Source organism: Rhodamnia argentea, chromosome 1 (genome assembly GCF_020921035.1).
Source record: "Rhodamnia argentea isolate NSW1041297 chromosome 1, ASM2092103v1, whole genome shotgun sequence".
Classification (NCBI taxonomy): domain Eukaryota; kingdom Viridiplantae; phylum Streptophyta; class Magnoliopsida; order Myrtales; family Myrtaceae; genus Rhodamnia; species Rhodamnia argentea.
The window spans coordinates 14,793,141-14,814,687 of record NC_063150.1 but is presented as its reverse complement, the minus strand read 5'-3'; the positions used below and the strand labels follow the sequence as shown (position 1 = coordinate 14,814,687).

The following is a 21,547-nucleotide window of genomic DNA, read 5'->3' as shown; positions in this document are numbered from 1 at the left end:
GCTTGCCTCCCTCACAGTTGACCCGCGATGGCCGACCCGTCCACCAAGGGAAACTCGAGACCGTTCTAGTCACACCTATTGCGAAAGAGATCGAGCTACCACTGAAACAAACCTCGACCAGCAGTGCACGAAGGCGCACGAGCACAAGGAAGGTGACAAGGTAGGGTCGCGGATGTGTCATGGCCAAGTGGGTGTGCTGATGAGTGAGGGCATGGGTTTTTGTAGGTATAGGAATATCACACTTAAGAGAGAGCAATCTAAACATTCATTACACGAAGACAAGAAGAAATAAATGAACAAGAAAAACACCAATCCTATCCGGGTAAAAAAAACAAGGGAAGAAAGAAGAAAACTTACCTGGTTGGCGAGCGGCGGAGAAGCGAACTCTTTTTTTTTTTTGGGAACTTCTTGGAGTTTTTTTTTTTTTTAGAACCCCCCTGCTTCTCTCTCTTTTATTCCGAACCCGCAACTCAAACCCTCTCTCCCTTTTCTCTATTTTTCTTCCCCCATTTTTCGTCGCCGAAGCGAACCTCCTTCCCGAAGCCCAACCCCTAGCCCGCCTTCTCTCCTCCCTTTTATGCAAATCTTGCCTTCTTCAGCAAGTTTTTTTATGCGGATGGGAGTAAAACCCGCATGATGTAGACGTGAGTTGGCCGAAGACCACGTGCGGTATGTGGTGAAAATTGTAGTGACGTGAGTGTATGTGCAGGTGAGTTAATGCTAATAATGAGGGCGTCGCTCACGCGTGAAAAGGGGCTAAAGGGAAAATAAAAATAAGATAATAATAATAATAATAATAATAATATAAAAAAGAATCGGGCCATTCACCCGAGCTTAGACGAAAAAAAAAAAAAAAAAAAAAAAAAAAAAACGAAGGCGTTGGGCCTGCGTCGCGTGGGCTTGTTTCGCGTGGGAAAAGGAAAAGGAGACGGCCCAGCTGGGCGCGCACGTGGGTTGGTCCAATAGGCCAATTTTTAGCTGGTGCGGGCTCGAGTGATTCAACCGGATCAGATTTTTTATTTTTTATTATTATTTTTTTTAATTTAATAATTTTTTCTTAAAAGAATTTTAAGATATATATTTTTCATTTTGGGAATAGAAATAAGAGAGCACATATATGTATATATATAAAACACATGGAATATATATATATATATATATATATATATAATAATTGACCAATTAGACAATATTCTAAACGAAAAATAAAATAAAATAAGATAGACAAAATAAAATACCGGACCACCAAAATTAGGTGTCAACACCTACCTTTCAGGTTAAGACACTTCATATTATGGTATTTTGAACATATTATCTCCTATGGGTCCTACTTTTAAGCGATAATTCCAGTTAAATGCGGAGCCCATTCTTGAGATAGAAAGATACCTCAAGTCTCAATATTTTTGTATGACACTCATTTTAATGCTAAAATTTTTTTTTATCACTTAACTGTCATTTTTTTTTTTGAAAAACGGTTATTTGAGTGCCAACTTCAATGAGCTTTACCATAAATCTTATGTGACATTTACGTGACTCGCCGTAAGACCCTAGTCAAGAATAAGAAAAAAGTTAAAAAAAATTCATGTAAAATTAAAAAAATTGAAAAATAATCTGAAAAACCAAAAAGATTAGAAAAAATAAAAAAATTTAAAATAGATAAAAAGCATCGGAACTTTAGTTATTTTATCTGTAAAATGACAATGCAATCTCTAGCACTTTTATTTGCAAAAACATTGAATTTTGCTCACTCATTTGTACTTAACATATAAAAAATTCAAAAAATAAGCTAAATAACTAAAATAAAAAAATAAAAAAAAGTTGGCAACAACGAGGGCTTGCACAACCCTCACACACTAGCTGGGGCTCGGCAACCCACGCATACCGGACTTCACCTAGCACCGGCCATTGCCGGTGACGGTGGGGCAGCAGTAGCGTAGGGTGTGCAAGCCCTCGCCGCCGCAAGCTTCTTCTTCATTTTTTTTTTATTTTTTCATTTTTAAACTTATTTTAAAGTTTAAGTCAAATTTTTTCAATAAAAATTACTAGGTTGACATTTTTTTTTAATAAAATTTCCATGAGGACTTATAAATGAGGCAATGCTAAAATATTCTATACATAAATACCACATGTATTTTTTGTCCAGAATCTCTCACTATTAGCACTTTAGTGATGTTTTTTTTTTTTTTGGCTTGGCACTTTAGTGAGCTAGTGAAAAATATTGACACCAAAGTGATCATCGCACACATATATATTGATATTTAAGGTGTCCTACAGCCCCATTTTAGGCCTCACTTTTTATTGGGTTCTTTCTTTTTCTTCTTATCTCTCTGTTCTCTCTTTTGTTTGTTCCGCCTTTTTGAATGTCCTGAAAATTTTGTCGTTGGATAAGGTGACCAGCGGTGAAGCTCCTCCTCCGTACGAGAAGGATAGACGAGGCTTGGGCTCGTTTAAAAAAAAAAAAAAAAAGGCTCTAGTCGTGAGTTTGGCAAATATCGTCCATGGTATCGGCTTCTGTTGACACTTAAAATAATCCAAGAAGAACTCGTGGCGAGCACGTGAGGAAGCGATAATCAGCTACGGGAAGGAACACCGAAGCAAGGCACGTACCAATCGAAAAGGTGCCACGTGTCGGGGTAAACTACAGCGCCACTTCCTTCTAGAACAAGAAAAAGCGCGCAGAGGGAGGCCACGATCGAGGCGGTTGGCGGTAATCCCCACGAGGTAAAAAGAAAAGGCGCGAAGAATGGGAAACCGTCATCCACGTGGCTTATGGAAAAGAGCGGAGCGTGGGGCCAAAGGAAGAAACCGCTCGGCGGTTACCAAAGAGCTTGCCTATAAATACCTCGCAGTAGCAAGATACAAATACACACACAACAAATCCAAAACACTTGCATTTTCAAACTAGCTCTTAGCCTTTAGCCTTTAGCCTTTAGCCTAGCCTAGCTGTAGTTTTTAGATCCCCGTCGTCGATTCAATTCCGGCAAGTATCATATCCAGAGTTAGGTGTCGTCAATTAGATTCCGGCGTCTACTCGTTAGGTCCAAGATCGTTGATTAAATTCCGGTGTTGCACCCTTCACCTATCTTGTCCAAGATCGTCGATTCAATTCCGGTATTGTGTCCTTCAATCCCCCGTCCAGTGCCGTTGATTAAATTCCAGCATTGTGTCCTATATCATTTCCCGATCCTGTCGATTCAATTCCAGGGTCGAGTCAAAGTTTGTCACATACTGTTACTATTGCTTATTGGGCCGTCAAAGTTGTCGAAAGCCCGCTTGTAACGCGCCCTTTTGTGTAAATCTACTGCATTTGACACTCTCTATCCAAAATTGACCCAGAATTTCTTTTCGGAAAACGAACGGATTATGTTCGATAAAAGATTATCGTGTAAGTAACCCTCTTTGGGCCATAGTCAATTTGGGCCTAGAACCCATAACCAAGAAAGCCCCGTCGAAGGATTTCGACGCGCAACAGCTTCAGATTTCATTGAGACAACGAATGCTTGCAGGTGAAGTGAAGGAGAAGATGAACAGCTTAACCATCGTCCATCAAACCGTGACTAATGTGAAGCGGATGAACAACTTCTGATTCTGTGCTAAGAAGACGATGAATAGTACCTTAAATCCACATCAGCAAGTCACATAAATTTATTGATGATGTGGAATTGTGACATTAGATAACTAATGGTTTCAAATTAACAGAGGCCGAATTTAGGACTCGAGTTAAAGTTGGTGATTTTTCGTGGGGAAAAAAAAAGTTCGGGCCAGAATCATCATTAAATCTAAAGTCCGTGCTTTTTTATAAGACAAAAGAAAATTCGGATTAAAATGGTTATTAGACCTAGAATTGATGTTTTTTTTTAGGGAATTAGCCCTAAAATTGAGTGTGATCTTGCCCGCATGCACATGGAATTTTTATATTAGTATGAAAAAGGGTCGGGCACTAGAAGACAGAATCCCTGTGAAGCGGGGGCGCCTGGACTAGTTCATCATTATTCCTTTGACATGCCAAATTGTACTCCTCGCAACATTTTTTATTGATTTAAGCTCATGGAGTAAACAGCTGCGCATTCAATTTTTAACTTAGCATTAGAATAAAAAATTTCGACTTTGATTCTTTACATACATTGAATTGTCACACCTAAAGCCTTCATCGTCGAATTGAAATTCACATGCGCGAGAGTGGTAAGAGATAAAATGTATACGGTACTGCACTTTTAATAGGTTAATCTTTTGAAGTAAATAGCTAATAAATTTCTAATGTTATCCGTGTTATCCGTGGTATCCTCCAAGCACACGTTAAAGATTCAGATTTTGACACTTTCTTCTCAAGCTCTTCGCTCATGTTATTGGGCTCCCACCTTTGCCCGAACAAAAGAGGAGCCTGTGGGGAAAGGAAGGCGTGATCCTGTTTTTTCAATTTATGTCGACAAGAGAAATAAATATGGAATGTACAAACACAGTACAAGCAACAATAATAATTTAATACTCTCAGAACCCCACCACGTCCCCCCCCCCGCCCCCAAAAAAAAAGAAGAATATCGAAGCAATAACAAAAGCCCCAAGACTCGATCCTAGTCGATCGGCTTGGACCCGGTGTGATCGACCGATCTACAAGTTAAAACACTAATCGACCAAGTCAGCAACATCAACCATGGTGATGATGGTGATGTCCTCCTCCAAGGCCATGCGGATGATGTCCCCATCCATGAACCGGAGCGGCATGACCCACGTTGATGTGCCCAAAAAGGCCATGCCCATGATGAGGATGGGGAAGATGGTGATGAGGATGCAAATTCCCTAGAAGCCCATGTACGGTGTGCCCAAGCCCATGCACATGCCCATGCCCATGGATGGCCCCATGATGGCCATGTCCTAGAAGCCCATGCCCAGGACGTCCTCCTCCAAGACCATAGCCGCCGTGATGTCCTCCCCCGCGATGGCCATGGCCGTGGCCAATATGTCCTCCATGGCCATGATGTCCCTCACCATGGTACATGTGATGCTGCTGCTGCTGATGATGATGTCCTTGGTAAGACATTTTTCTGCTCTGGAATTCAGACGATCTTTTGCTTTCGATCTCAAGTTGCAGAAATTCGAAGTTATGGATTGCAAAATGAAGATGGGGTTGGAGCTATTTATAAAGGCCGTAAAGGAGGAAGCAAGGACAGACGAATTGGATTTTCACACACAGACGCGTGCCTTCATCGTTTCCTCTGCTTAGCTATTAAGCATCCGCGTGAATCTGGGGAAAGGTTTTGAAAATTCAAAGATCCAAAGTACCGTGTTTGCCTATGGAAGGTGGGGGCAGGAGGAGATGATCGATCCCAGTAAGGACACTGTTATTACCTTTCTGCCCTTCATAGCCTTGGATACTTACAGGATTGCCATTGAAGCTTTATCTTCTTTAGGAGACAACTCTTACAACTTGTGCGATTGAGTTATGAAAGTTCCAAAAGATTGTAATCAAGTCGTAAATCTTATCAAGACGCTGCAATTAAGTTAATCTTTTAACTCTATCCACCTTGATTAACGAAAATATAGTGATGTGGGTTTTTTCATTACTTTATCTTTTTCCTACGTGGCATTAACGTGATTAAAGCATGTAGCATAACACTAGAACAACCTCATCTTGGTCCAAATCTTAATTTTTAAACCCAAATATTAGTTAAGTTAGATTAACAAATAAAACAGGCTAAAGTCATAAAAGGAAAAGATAAAACCACCTGCCCAAGGGCGCTACCGGTGCCCTACCATCGCCGGAAAGAGCATACAGGGGAGCCTCTAAGATGTTACCGCCACGGTTCTTCTTTTGCTTTTTGCAACAACAAAAAAAAACATTTAGCCTTTTTTTATTTCTCCAACATAATTTAATTAAGATTTGGGTTTAAATTTAGGATTTGGAACAAAAAGACGTCGTTTTAATCTTATGCTCAACGCATCGGTAATGTCACGTCATGTAAAAGAGAAAAAAATAGTAACAAAAAGTTAAGTCGGTGCTTTCCGTTATTCAAGGTGGTCAGAATTACAGAATGACTTGATTGTACGAATTTGACAAATTCTAGGACTTGATTTCACTTTTTGAAAATTGTAGGTATCTATCGCACATTCATGACAAGTTTGAGAATTTTTAATGTACTTATCCACTCTTAAAAATGGCATGGTTTGCAATTGTTTGCGTCCCCCCTCCCCAACACAATTTCTCTAGTTTTTCAATTAAGTTTCACGTCCATGAATTAGCTATAATAGGCATATTGAAATGGAGATTAATACGCACTTTCGTTGCATCTGATTATCATCCAAGTCACGTAACCTCTGTAAGTCCCGTGAGATCAAAAGTTGCGTCAGGGTAGAGAAATGGTATAAATCGTCGACACAATACAAATATTATACGACGTGACTAATACTAGATAGGACTTAGAGTAATTTTAATTAGTAAGTAGATAACACGCAAATTTATTCGGCTTTCGCGCTATTGATGAAATTCGGTCCTTATATCGTTTGGAAAGTCCTTTGCTTCTGCTCCTATTCTCTCCGGAATAAAAAATGTTGGGAGATAGGGGAGCACAAAACAATTTACGAAAGATTATTCTCGTAAGATCATAGTTCGAAAATAGCAGTGGAAATTCAGAACTAATATTCATAATAGTTTGTTTCAAAATGGTTGAATTTATAACAAATTAGATTTTATAAATAGCAGTGGAAATTGAATTTATAACAAGGATTTCGACCAAAAAAATAAATAATAATTTATAACAAAGTTTCACAATGGAGCCTCATAATAAAATTTACGAATTATAATTCGAAAATAAACGGCGGAATTCAGAACAATATTCAAGACAAAGATTAAACCGGCGTTGCCCTGTGCCAAGGCTTGAAATTAAGTTCAATCCACATTTGCCAATCCCTCGGCCGTGATTATTTTTTTAATGCATTTGATACATAGTCGCATTTTAGGGGTTCAAAAAGTTCTTCATCGTAGACTAAGAGCATCGGATATCAAAATAACCAGATAAGATATTTGAAGTTCTCATGTCCAAAATTATGTTTCAGAAAAGATCGATAGGTATTTATTTTAATCATAGACATAAATGAAACCAAAAGGGAGGAAGAGGTGTCGCTACGGCCCCGTTTAGTTCAGTATTGCAAATGTGCTTTGGGGCTTTAAATTTCTTTGGCCAAATACAAACGGTGTTCGGCTATGTTTTTTCTCAACTTTGGGAAATGCAATTGCATTTCCAAATGCCTCTAAAGTACCTTAGCCCAAAATAGGTCTAGAAGTACTTGGGAATGCTGCATTTCTAGATTGCAAATAGACTTTTTTTTCCCCTTCCGACTTTGCCATCGCTATACTTTCATGATTATGGAAATGTCCTTGAAAACCCTAATTTCGGCAAATGCCTCGGTCATCGGCGAGCGTGCCGACGAACCATCAATGAGCCGCCACCGGCCTCGCCCGAGGTCACGTGACCTCGGGTGAGGCCGCCGGCGATAGACTTGGTCTCGCTGAAGGCCCGTTGGCCGTCGATCCTTGCCAATTTTGAGTTATTTTTTCTTAAATAAAAGTAAAAAGGCTTTGCAAAGAGGGATTTCACCATTTTAGCCAACATTGTATCTCAATATATTTTTAAAAATATACATTACCAAACACTACTACATGCATTTAAAAAAACCCCTTTCAATCCAATGGCCTTAGTATTTTCCCAAAGACATTCCCCCAAAGTCAAATCAACCTTGCCCTATACATGTGGTTCGGAGGTTTCGACAAACCAGATTAGTTATTGTATAAGCAAGAAGCCCAAAGACAAAAGAAATTGAAAAATAAGAGAGTTTAGGCCCAAAACACCTCAGCCGACTCCACTTTTATTGACCTATTTTCTCTCTTAACCTGCAGTTTGGGTCAAATGAGAGAGAGAGGGAGAGAGAGAGAGAGAGAGAGAGAGAGAGAGAGAAAAGTAGGAAAAACAAGAAAGGCAGAGCACGAAGGAAATCGAGAGAGAGAGAGAGAGAGAGAGAGAGAGGAATGGGGTTTCGCTAAATGCACGCTTCGGAAGTCTCGATGAATCGGATTAATGCCGTTTGCTCGGAAAGTTTAAACATCTCATTAAGGGAGCATTAACCGAATGTTAAATTTGTTGGAGATTTCAATAGTTTTGAAAATCTGAAATTCATTGACTGTTTTTTAACGTCTGATTTAATGTATTCCTTTATTAATCCTTTGGTCCATTTGCCTATAAAAAGAATCTTCAAATCACAATCAAAACATTCCAAACGCAAGAAATTCTTTCTTCTATTTTCATTTATTCCACGGGCCTTACATATATCCATATTGGTTCTGTTCCCTCTATTATTAATAAAGGGAAGACCTCTCGTATCCTAAAAGGATATCCGCTAGAGCCTATCGAACGATTTTCGTACTCCGAGGGTCGGAATTATCTTTGAGTAGAGGTGTGAAACGAATGAATTGGGTCGAGTCGGGTCGAATATAGTCCGACCATATTAATACATTTAACTTGTTTTGACTCATTTTCATGCTATACAAATCTAGTAACCCATACTCGAACCGACCTCTATTGTAAAAACACTTCAATATTAAAATCTAATTTAAAAGAAATTATTTCTTATATATAATAAAAAAAAATTGTAGATATTTTAGCTAACTCATTTATAACTCATTCAAAACCCATTTAACACCCATTAAGTTTCTAAGTAACCCATTCATTACCCACTTTTACAACTTAAGCAACCCATTTATAATCCACCACTAGAAAATATGGGTCAAATATGAGTTCTAGACTCATTTTGCCGCCTCTATTCCTAAGGACAGTGCTTGCGCTTCTCAAATATTTGTTCTAATTTTTTTCACTTTTCCAACATATCTTTCAAACAAATAATAGAAACAAATAGTTTTTAATATATGCGAAAATCAACATAAAATACAGTAAGCAATCACTTACCTTCATTCAAAGCTTTCAAATAGTTAACAAATCAAAACATAAGTTAGATGGTTCCAATGATCTTTTTTTTCTAGGATTTTGCCAATCTAATCCTCACTAGATAGTAATTTATGCACATAATATTTCATGAAATCACGTTTTAATTCTTAAAGAGTATGAAAACTACATGAGTTACGCATTTACGCTTCGAACTGCTTGTCTATAGTTTGAAGTGATCACCCTGTGGAATTGAAGCTCAATTTCCTGCATGCGATTTCTTCTTGCTTGCAATTTGACTCTCTCTGTTGCTGCTTTGTATGGGAATAGCGGATATTTTCTGCTTCAAGTTAATTAGCTTCTTGGGTTTAAATTCCTTCGTTTCAGCAGTATACACTGAGAAAACACCGGCGGCAGCTCGAGTGCATAATGAAGGCTCGTACGAAGCTCGTCCTAAAGCTCGTGTGTATCTTGATCGAATGAAGGTGTTTCAAAGAAACAAAAGCGGAGAGAGTTAGAAATGGTATAACATGAAATCGGGTTGATTAGCATGGGTTTTCTGCTTTTGATCCTCCTTAAGTTACTAGTTTTGGAGATAATGACACAAACACTCCCTGAACTTGGGCTTAATATACAATTCGATCCCTGAACTTTTAATTTGTTCAATGGGGTCCATAAACTTTAGCCTAATGTGCAATGAGGTCCCTAAATTTTTTTATATATTCAATGCGGTCCTTGAACTTTTGGTACATATTCAATGTAGTCATTGAACTATATGAAAAATGTTCAATATTGCATTTTCATTAATTCAATATCGGGGGATAATGTTGAACTTTTTTCATAGAGTCTAGGGAATAAACTGAACATGTACCAAAAGCTCATGGACCACATTAACCAAATTAAAAGTTCAGGGATCACATTACATATTGAGCTAAAGTTCAAGAACCACGTTGAACAAATTAAAAATTCAATAACCATATTGCACATTGAGCCAAATTTGAGGGACCATTTACGTCATTTTTCCCTAATTTTATTGCTCATTAACGGGAGAGCTTATCCTTGCACACAGGCATGCATTCTCTGCTATTCAGTTCAACCTCTACAGATTTATAGAACTAGTAGTCATGCATTCGAGAACTGATATCATAATATAACAAGCTGATGATCTTCATTCGAGAACTTGTCATCCTTGGTAGACTGGTGGCCTTATCGTGTCTTGTTTTTTCAATAGGCTTTTCTGTGCTCCTCCTTCCCTGTCATGCTCGTTCTTCCCATCACAACATATGACAACGCATCCGCAAATTCAAGAGATCAGTTTAAATCGATAGACGTTTTATTTTAAATTTGCAAGTAGAAAATAAGCCTCGTTTTGCTGTTTTAAGTTGATCTGAAGCAAGCGGACACTGCTGAGCAGCTATGGTGTTGGCATAACCCTCAAAGAATCACACTCGGGTACCGAATTTCCCGGGGCACTTCGATGCTCTAGGTCCATAGGGTCTTTAGAAATTGGAAGAGTCGATGAAGAATATGGCAATCACTTCGACGATATTTTCCATGGTTCATCATTGTCCCAACACATGTAATGCTGTCACTATGCAATTTCTCTCTCTATTTAATGTCAATGCAGATCGTTTCCCTAGCCAGATATTTCTTCAGTTAGGACTTTATCGTCTTCAATTGCTTTCTTGGTGGAAAAATTGGTTGACCTTTTGCGACTAAATATAGTCTGACTGTTCCCTACATCTCCCAGGATAAGTTGGGACAGTGTTATCTCAAAAAAAGAGGTTTATGTAGTTAATGTCACAGCTCAGAAAAATGCTACTGATATCATCTTGTCGAATATTATGGTTGTCCTACCCGGTATTGTCTGTCTACTGTTCTAATTCCAAGGTTTGCAGATGCATCATTTCTGTTTCTAGACATGCTAATTGTCATGTCTGCTTCTGCCTAAGCCCGCGTAATTTGTAAAAAGGCAAAAGAAATGATTATGTGATAACGATTCAAACAGAAGAAATCAATCAAACCCAGCTACAGAGTTTGGTGAATTTGTGTATTCTTTCTCATCCCATTTTGCTATAGTTACCTTATTTTCTTCGTTTCAAGTTGATTCCACGATTGCCTCGAATGATCTCAGTGACGCCTGAAATTTTTGTTCTAATGTCTCCCTGTTCTTGTGGAAATCAGCCAGTATTCAGATATTTTGAATTTTCAAAGTTGTGTTAGCATATTAATGTGTTTTTTCTTTTCAGCCCTTGCTTGTTTGTGATAAGTTGAACCAACCATATATGAACTCCAATTTTGAAAGGAAACGCTTCTTCCTTGTCAAGTACTTCTGGTTGAAACGGTTACCTTTGAAAGAAACAGACTAGTATGCTACATACTGAGGATGGTGTTGTACTCTACAGTTTCAGAACATAATCGGAATCAAATTGGAAACTGTAGATCAATCCAAATAAACTTAGTATGAGGAGATCGTTTCCTAGCAGTTCGTGAAATATGTTTGCAAAAGTAATCAAGAGTGTTTGTGTTTCCATCATTTACTTAGCAAAGAAACTCACAGACCATCACGAATCAGACCTGCACCGGTAGTACTTGGCGCAGCCTCGGGTTTCGGGATTCGACGGAGAAGGCAGACAATCTCCACTCTTGGAGTAGGCATCGCCGCTCCCTCCCCCCTTGCAGACGGGCTGGTCTCTCTTGAGCGCGCCGGGAGATATGTACTTCTTCTGCTCGAGGAGTCTCCGGTTGATTTCCGAGTCCATCTGGAACTCCGCTTCTTCGCTGCACTCAGCTATCGAGCCATTGCACCCGGGGGCACGAGCATCGACCTTCCGAGGAGTAATGTCGCCGGCGCTGAGAAGAAAGAGGACCGATAGGAACGCCAATGGGAGAAGCTTGATGGGAGAAGTGGCTTCCATGTCTCCAATAGTTTATGTGAAGTCCACTTCAGATGGTGACTTATAGGAGCCGTCTGAATCCAACTTTCTTCCCTGTTGTAAAAGACGGTAGTGGAAGCTGCACTTGGAGGGACAGAGGGGACAGCACTTCACCAAACTCATAGACCTCTCTCTTAACACCAATTTCTTCTTTTTCGGCATGAGAAGTATGCAAGGCTTGACCTTTTCCTGAACGTGACCGGGTGAAATGTTGGGACGTGTGTGACTTGAATGGGGTTTGGTGTGCCCTTCTTCTGCCTCAATCATGCACATTTGATCCTCTTGTCAAAAGCTATTTAAGGTTTGAATACTCTGTAGGACCATGAGAAAATTTGTCCTTTTTTAGACTTTTTTTTTTTCCCATGCGTGAAAGAATGACGAGAGGCAACTAGCATAGCTACCCCTATGGATTTTACCATAATAGTCTCGCACTTGTCATGAAATGTTCATTTTCAAACGTTCAGATTGAGCCATAACTACTACTTGTACCTGTACATGTATGAGCTCATCGCTGCAGCTCTATTCGCGTGGTACAAATCATGTACTCCCTTCATATATGGTAGCAAATACTCAAGATACAAGTTGGCTGGAGTTTTTGCTCATGATATGGCTCCAGTTGTGGCATCATGAAAGACAATGTGCTCCATTTACCATTAGGCTACTACGCTATGGCTACATTTGGTAGTCAGAATGAAATTCGGGATAGAATAAGATTTATCATATTTGATGTTTGGGATCTGTTCAAGACAGGTTAAAGTTGGCTATAAGAGGGATATAGCCCGCACAAAAGTATCCCACAAGGGTGATGGGATAAAGGTGAATAGCAATATCCATGATTAAAAGCTATTTTTACTAAAGACAAATTTCTTATATAGACCTAAACCATTAGCTGAATACAAATAATATTTGAATTCTAATATTAAAAATTAAAAATAACAAAAGCAAATAACAATAGTTTATTTATGTATTCCTGCTTTTGTTTATAAATTTGATTTTTTTTTCATTCCTATAATATATATTCTATATGTGAGTGCGTGTGTATATATATTTGGATTGATATGTATTACATATGTTAGATATATTAATATTTTGGGTATATTAAAAAGCTTATCATTTGAAGAGAGAGGGAAAAATAATAAAAACTTTAGTAAATGAAACTTAAATAGGTGAGAGAGTCGAAGCAGTATACTTGTTGAAATAGCGAAGGTGACTGATCATATTCTTACTCTTAATATATTCGTGTTGCTGTTCCGAGTTTACATTTATTGTCATAGTCATACATGTGGCTCTGAAATGTTGCAATGGGACCATTTACTTTCTAAAGTTTAAATCGTACAATAAGTACGGAATTATGAATGGAAGTTATCTCCATTTGTGAATTTGTGGCTTTTTTAGTAGTAGATCATGAGAGTTTCTTATCATCTTTGTTTATGCACTTTCAAATTCATTTATACTGATTTGTTGTCCATATCAAATGATGGACATGATAGGATATTAAAATATCTTGCTCTACCACTGCGATTCACAAAATAATGGATAAGATATAGCAAAATCTTGGGATTTGATATCATATCTTGTACAGGCCTATCTTGGCATGAAATTTAGAGGACCAAATGCAGCCTAAGTAAAATGTTTTTTAGACTTATACAAGTTGCTGTATAGTGAGCCAATCACTCTCAAAAAGCTCACATGCACTCAACTAAATTTTGAAACTGCCTCCTTCAATTGATGGCGACTCTAGTTTGGTTATAATTCCGTGCCAAAAAACAAAAAAAATTTGGTCATTCAAGTTCACGATCACATTCACACCCCCTAGATTATTTGAATCTAGATTATGGGAAAATCTAGAAACCGATGTGCTACTAGCTGGCGACTCTGGACTGCAAAATTCAAAGTGTTACGCTAGTCTTGGATGAAATGAGTACATGAACAAGCAGGTCATGGCAACATGGGTCTTCTGTGAGGCTCTCAAGAAGATTCTATTGTTCATTATTGAATCTGGTTCACTTAAAGAAAACGGATAAGTGCATTGAAAGTTAAGTGTAATTGAGTCCTAAAACTTATAAAAAATGTGATCAAGTCCTAAAACTTATCATATTTGTGTAATTGAGTCCGTCCGTTAACTCATTTCGATTTGGCTAACGGAAAATACCGACATGCCTTTGTTATTAACTTTTTATCATACGTGAAGCTGATGTGGCTAAAACAACGTCATTTTAGTCTAATCTAATTTTTACTTTCAATTTAATTTCAATTATATTGAAGTAAGCAAAATTTAAAAAAAAATACGAAAAGAGAAGAAAAAAAATACGAAGGAAAATATAGGCGAAGGCTTGGCAGCCGTTGTCGCCGCCTCACCATTGTTGGGTAGGGCCGATGAGGATGGGGGAATGGTCACATGGGTAGTAGGGGTCGTTGAGCCCCAGCTACGAGGCTTGTAAGTCCTCGCCTACTCTAGGCAAGGGTCGGTAACCTCGACCGACCATCGCCCCACCCTCGTTGGCCCTTTCTAGTGATGGTGGGCGGCAGCGGCAGCGAGGCCTACAAGCCCTTGCGTGCATCTTCCGCTTTCTTCTTTTTTATGTCATTCTTTTTCAATTTTTTCTTATTTTTCATATAAATTATATAGAATTAGAATTAAAAATTTAATTTAAACCAAAATGACGTCATTTTAATCACATCAGCACCACATAGGATAGAAAAAAAAAAAAGCCACATTAGCATTTTTCATTAGCTAAATTAGACGGAGTTAACAGAAAGACTTCATTGTATCAACTTGACAAATTTTAGGACTTAATTGCACTTTTTACAAGTTTTAGAATTCAATTGAATTTTCGTAACACGTTTAGGACTTCCAGTACCCTTATCCCTAAAGAAAAGTACTTCAGCATAGATTGAGAATATAATTGACTTGTTACTTTTACAAACTTTTTCCAGTTAGAATTAGTTTTTCTAAATTCAGTACATGGGGCATCAATATCATAGCTCTACCTCTTCAAGTGCATGTGGTTCATCATTTTGAAAGCTCCTTGAGGAAAATTTGGGATCTTTGACAACCATTCCCAAGGGGCCTTAGGGTAAAAGTTGATAGGGACCAGAAATGAGCTTTCAGCATCATCGGAATGTTGAAGGCCCCCTTAATGAAAATTAGTCTGCTGCCTATTTTGCCCTCAAAACCTTACTAAAAGTCCAATTTCACCCTTTTTAAAATGTAAAACCCTTGATCAACTATTCATCTTCTTGAGTGAGGGCGGTCGGCAAGGGCCAACGAGGCTAGATCTTGACCGGAAGCCGGCATGGGGCTAGAGTGGTCGCAAGACCTAGGCGATGTCCATGATACGTTTGCTTGGGTCGCATGACCCCAGCAAGTGCCTCGCTGAACCTTAAGCCAACCCTAGGCGACTCTTGCCGGTGGTCGCTCGAGGTCGTGCGACCTTAGCCTATAGCCACTAGTGCTAGATTTGGCTCACCGGCGAGCTGAAACCTTCGTTGGCATTTTTTATTATAAAAAAAAAAGAAATATCGTAGCCAAAGCCCTGTGCAAAATTTTTGTTGCCAAACACTACTTAATCCGAATTTGTTTTTCAAAATTTTTTTATATCAAACGCCATTTTTATTACCTTAAAGCCCCTTAAATTAAAGGCACTTGCATTTTCCCAAACCTTGTTTCCAAGCCGTATCAAACTCACCCTTTGTTTAGTACTTTCTATTAGTCCGAAAAAGGAAACTTTGGGAAAGATTGCAGACAATATAACTAATTCCAAGAGGTGGCCGGCGTGGTAAATTTTGTACGTAAGGATATTTCTTAGGGTCTATCCATCATGCCTCTTTTGCTTGGAATTATATACCCTTTAAACTAACAAGGCTGCCCTCAAATAAGGAGATTGGGTCAACTATTAATGACCTTGTGTCTTCTATTTCATGCCTAAATTTTCTGTACTATCATTTTTATTGGTAAGTTGGCCCAATGTGTAATGTCATCCCTAAATTATAGCCTAATGTACAATATCGTCCCCGATTTGAGTTGAATATCTTATGTGAATAATCTATGGGTAACATTATTTTTTTTGTCCACCGCTCAAAATTACTAGATCGGAAGCCAAATCGTCAAATTCCATTGACTTGAATTAATGAAATGATAACATTAGATATTTTCATATAATCTAGGGACTAGATTGACCATTTACCAAAAGTTTGGGGAACACATTAAACAAATTAAAAGTTCAGAGATAACATTGCATATTGAGTCAAATTTCATAATCCATTTGTGCAATTATCCCTTTTTAATTCAACCAGAATGTCCCCCCCTATTCGTCTGTTTATTTTGCCTTCCTTCTTCAGATTGAGTTAGTGCCCTAGCGGAGCTCGGACCGGTGGAACTTATTTGGAGGATGACTCTTGCAGAATGACGACGAAATAGTATGTAACCTAAGTTCCAAAAACCAGAATCTTGTCGGTTGGCTTAGGTGGCTAATGAATAGACTTGTACGTGTGGATTGAACACATTACGAATAACTGTGTACAAATTTCATATTTATTTCACTAACCCGGTTTTTTGAATTGTCTTTTATGTCATCCAAAATTTGGGTGGCAATTCGTGTTGGCAGGTCATAATCATACTTACAATATCTGTCAATTCGCATTGTCATAAACATCATAATTTTGGTTTCATTTGCCCAATAATTGGAACGATGAAAACGTATTAGTTCGTGTCAACATTTATGTTGTGCATTCTCGCAGAAGACAAGAAAAAAAAAATACAAAAAAATACAAAAATGGAATCAGAAACGTTCTTCATTTCGCATGCACTTTACTTTTCTTATGGAATTGAACCCCGCCAAACGAGGTCAAGACTTTTGCTTACCCTTGTTTTATTGAAAACCAGATTCCTACATTGCAGAGAACAACCCCTATTCTTTCAATACACAGTAAGCAAGCAACTTACTGGAAGAACAAGAGGTTGCCTTCTTCTGCTGCTGTGTTGTTCATTATGTCTTGATTCTGCGCCCATCATTTTTGCTGCATCCTCTGTTCGGAGGGTTCGACGCCTGGGGGAACACAAGCGGTGCCCTGCCCTCCGCACACTGGTCAGTCCTGCTTGAGAACCTCCATTCTTATGTGCTTCTTTATCGACGATGGAACCATTTTGCTCGTCTTGGGCTCCATGCGAAAAATCTCAAGAAAATGCAACTGCAAAACGCTGGTATGAACACAGATTTCTCAATCTCTACATATATACTGGTGGGAGCTTCATCCCCTTGAGATGAGATTTTTGAGTTCTAAAGAATAAAGTACCAGAGGAATGAAGTTCTCTTTCGTTCGGAATCTATATTTCACTCCCCACGTTTATGTTGTTGGATTGATTCCTGTACATCTTGCGGCGGTCCAATTTCGATCCTCTTCTCAATCCCCTGTTTCACGTAAATTGCTCTCTCTTTTGCTTTGTTCTTCCTTGGGTGATTCATTCCTTCACGATGACGCAATAGAACTCCTCTGCGATCCCCGTGCTGGTGTTTCCGGAAGAGAGGCTCACCGGCGGTCATATTGGGTGTGCAGAGCGCTCAGACAAGATGGATTTCTCGTGGGACTCATAAAGTTCAAGGATTGATATGCATAGGACGTGCCATAAATGGGCACGAATTCATTCCGAACGAATGAGTTTGAGGCGCATCGGCCGGCGCCATCTACTAGTTAACCGATCTCATCTACACATATATCATCTCGAGCTTGTCAAGAATTGCATCCACCCGATCGCCTGGGAATAAATAAATATATATATATATAGAGAGAGAGTTGGGAAAAATTATCAAAAAAGACTTAAACTTATTGCAATTGTACCAATTCAAAAAAAAATTTTTTTTTTGGTTGCCGAATCCTAAACATTTTCATATTTTGTCAATTCAGTCTATCCGGCCAATTATGGCCCAAAATCACTAATATGGACTTCAGTCATCCTACGTGATTTCGATGGCCCTAATATAGACGATTTTTGATAATATTTTAATTTTTTCGATTTATTTTTATTTTTCCATTTTTAGTTTCTTTCTCTCTCTTTTTCCCCTTCCCTTTTTCCTTCATCTCGGCCACCTAAGGGACGGGCCAGCGAGGGTGAGGTCAAGCCTCGTCCGGCCCGTAGCGAGGTCGACCTCACCGGCCCTCGCCTCTAGCCGATCACCGAGGTATGGAAAATTGGCTAGAGGAAGAAGGGAAGAGACAAAAGAAAAAAAGAAGAAAAAAAGAAGAAAAAATAAAATTTAAAAAATATTATTAAAAATTGTTCATGTGACGATTGACCACGTTATATAGGACAGCCGACGTCCATGTCAATGATTTCCAGCAAAAATTGTCCAGATGGTCCGAATTGGCATAAATGAAAAAGATTTAGGATTCAATTAGCAAAAAAAAAAAAAAAAGATTTAAGACTTAATTGACACAATTGCAATAGGTTTAGGATTTTTTTTGTAATTCTCCCAAGCATAAAGTTTGAAAGGTTTAGGAGTCAATTAGAAAAAAAACACAATTTAAGACTGAATTGGTACAAATGAAAAAGATTTAGTACTATTTTGATAATTCTCCCAAGCATACAATTTAAAAAAAAACATACTTTTTCATCACACAGCATAATTTCAAGTATTCATCTATGCATATCACTGTGCAAAATATCATTCATAGCAATTGATATTGAATTCAAACCCAGTCATATTCAATCAACGTGGAAAACATTCAGCGTCCAAGGCATACAAATTTGCGAGTTCATGTCATGATTTCAACAGATGAAGGCAACGTTTGAAATAATGGAGCTAATTCCATCAAACCGGGTCTGAAAATTTTATTTTCGACCAATCATGTGCATGAGGATTTTCACCAACATATTCCGCCATTCTTCCAAATGCTAAATTCTTTAAAACGTAGCTTCCAAACTACACCTTGTAGTCCGATGCCTAATCCAAACGCAATCTAAGACAAGAATGGCACGACAAATTGTTCCACCAACAACGAGGCCAAAATCGCCACCCTTGACAAACCTCTCTAGGCTTACTATCAACTTCGAACGATTGCTAACAGCAGGAAAAATTATCCAAAAAGTCCTAAATCTACTGTACGGCAGCCAATTCAGTTCTAAACCTTTCAATTGTGCCAATTTAGTTCTAAAATTCTGACTATTTGCCAATGTAATTCTTCCAGCCAATTATTCAAATAAGAGGTTTAGGATTTAATCATCAAATAATAGATTTGCGGAGGTGTTTCTACAGCAATATTGGTTCAACACAGAAATCGCCCCGATTTGCCAGGGCCTCTAGAAGTTGGAGAAAATGAAAAACAATGGGGTCAAAGTAAAGTTTCAGGGATCACATTGCACATTGGGTCAAAATTCATGGATCATTAGTGTTATCATCCCAAAAAAAAAAAAAATTGAGTCCATCAAAGTCCATCAACCTTGCTTACGTCAAAAACCAGAAATAACGGTGAAGAGGCTTTCACTCCATCAACATCTCCATTGTTTCGGAGTGATGTCAAACGTTCGGAATTTGGAAAATAGAAAGATTTTTCTACATCTTCTAGAGTTTTTTTTTTTTTTTTTGTGTCAAAAGAAAGATCCTTTTCATTAATCAAGATAATACTCGAAAAGTACACAGAATGCTTTCAAGTATAACAACTCCCAAATAATTGTAGAAAAAAGAAAATAACAAAGCATATTTTGTGGCTAGAAGCACACTATCATCCTTCAAGACTAAGTCTACCTATGCTTCACCGGAATTTCTTGGCAACAAAGTATCTTTCATCGAAATTCATTCTTCTCCTTTTAAATGTGATAAAGGATCCTGTAGTGATTTCGGACAAGAGAGATCTAGATAGTCAGAAAATCGACAATTAGATTAAGTAAAGATCCCAATGTAATTACACAAACGTAAACCCAACTGAAGTTTGACTCAACGGAAAGGCTTAGTAGGTACAATTCAAAAGAAATCGATACTCATGAATCTGAAAAAACTAAATAAACTAAGATCAGACTAGAGTTTGACTCAACGGAATGATTTCACAAGCACAATTTCTAGCCAAAAATAGCGAACCAAACACACCCAATACTATGCCGGAGTTTTACTCGACGACAAAGCTTTGAACACGCCTCGAGACTACACCAGAGTTTGACTCGATAGTGCAGAATTTAAGATAAGCCAGAGTTTGACTCAACGATAGGAATCTTAAAGCTATTGCTAAGGAAAGTAAAGCGCAATGCGATAAGTAAAGATAAGATTAATTTTGTTGATTTATTCGGGGGTACCTTTTTGAAACACTTAGTGGTATTTACAATGGTTGAGTAGGTAATGTAATGACTCGAACTTTCACCTGCTTAAGTAAAAAGTAAATTAATATTAATGGGTTCAAATTATTGAATAATTTTAGAGGAGTTATTATTGGCCCGTTAATATTTTAGGGACACTATGTATTTAATTCGGGTCCTATCCAGTTAAATATGTACAAAATCGGAACCGCTAGAGGCAGAAAGTGATACGTGTCGCACGCCGACGACACGTCATAGCACGTGGCACCACGTGTCAGCACGCCGCTACCATGTGTCATCGGGTAGCAAACGACAATGCTGACTCATCATGCACGCCTTTTCCTATAAATACCTCATCAGTTATTTCATCATTAGTTTGTTAGAACAACCCCTCTCTTCTTCTCTAAAATTCCCTCTACATGCCGTCTTTGTCGCCCACGCACCCTCATCATTCGTGGTTATGCCAACGCCTTGGACAAGCACGGTTGGTGCAACGCCATTCTATAGCAGTGTTTGTACAAGGAATCGAGGCACATCCAAGATTGCTCGTACATCGTTTCTATATCATTTTCTCGAATAATCGAGGCAAGTAGATCTATAGTCTTTATTACTAAGCTATATATGATTCCTCATTATGAGCATTGAGCTCCAATCTGTCTTGATTGTGGTGATTTTTGTTGTGGCTTGATTCTGAAATTGCATCGATCTATTCCGGTTGAGAAAATCTTGTTGTGGTATGAGTCCAAGATTTTAAGCCTTTATGTGCTTGTATCTGACAATGGTTGACTCTGCCTCCAATCTTACGATTCTATAGGCGGTTTAGTCATTTAGCCTAGTGGTCTCCTTGTCGGGTTCATACTCACTTCGTTAATTGAAAACATTTTTCAGTGTACTAGGATGTCGGATCCACCAATGCTTGTACGGCAACGCCTTTATGGCGAACTTCTATGGATTAATCGGTCGATAGATGAGTTTACCAAAGCCCGACACGATACACTGCTATTCATGCGTTACAAGGTAATCCGCTCTAAAGTTTATATGGAAGAAGGACCATGTATTGGATTAGTTGCATACGAGTTCAAGGCCATGTACTATTGTGGTCCGGCTAGGTGCATAGGCCCTATTGCTCCCTATCTACTAGATTGTGATGTTACTCTTCATCTGCTCGATTTAGATGATCAAACTAAGAGTATGGGTGACAATACAGAGTTTAGAGAATCCGTAGGCGGTTTTAGCAATCTTGAGTAAATTACCTTGTTTTTGTACTCTCTCCAAGTGAATGGTGTAAATACTGATGTATGTAACCTAAAAGAGATATGAATGTAAAGTGAATAACCAATTTGCTGAATGATCTTACTATTGCAATGTGTACTGTCTAATTAGTAAAACCATTAAGG

General features: G+C 38.4%; 1 protein-coding gene across 1 annotated transcript in view; it reads right to left on the bottom strand.

Annotated features, from left to right (window-relative positions):
* Positions 1–12,003, bottom strand: part of LOC115757229 (protein RALF-like 32) — a 32,003-nt gene extending 20,000 nt beyond the window's left edge. The window contains exon 1 of the mRNA XM_048275279.1: positions 11,474–12,003. Coding sequence (XP_048131236.1) covers positions 11,495–11,848 — 354 coding nt within the window. The 5' untranslated portion in view covers positions 11,849–12,003 and the 3' untranslated portion in view covers positions 11,474–11,494. The remainder of the gene's footprint in view (positions 1–11,473) is intronic.
* Between the last annotated feature and the right edge of the window lie 9,544 nt (positions 12,004–21,547).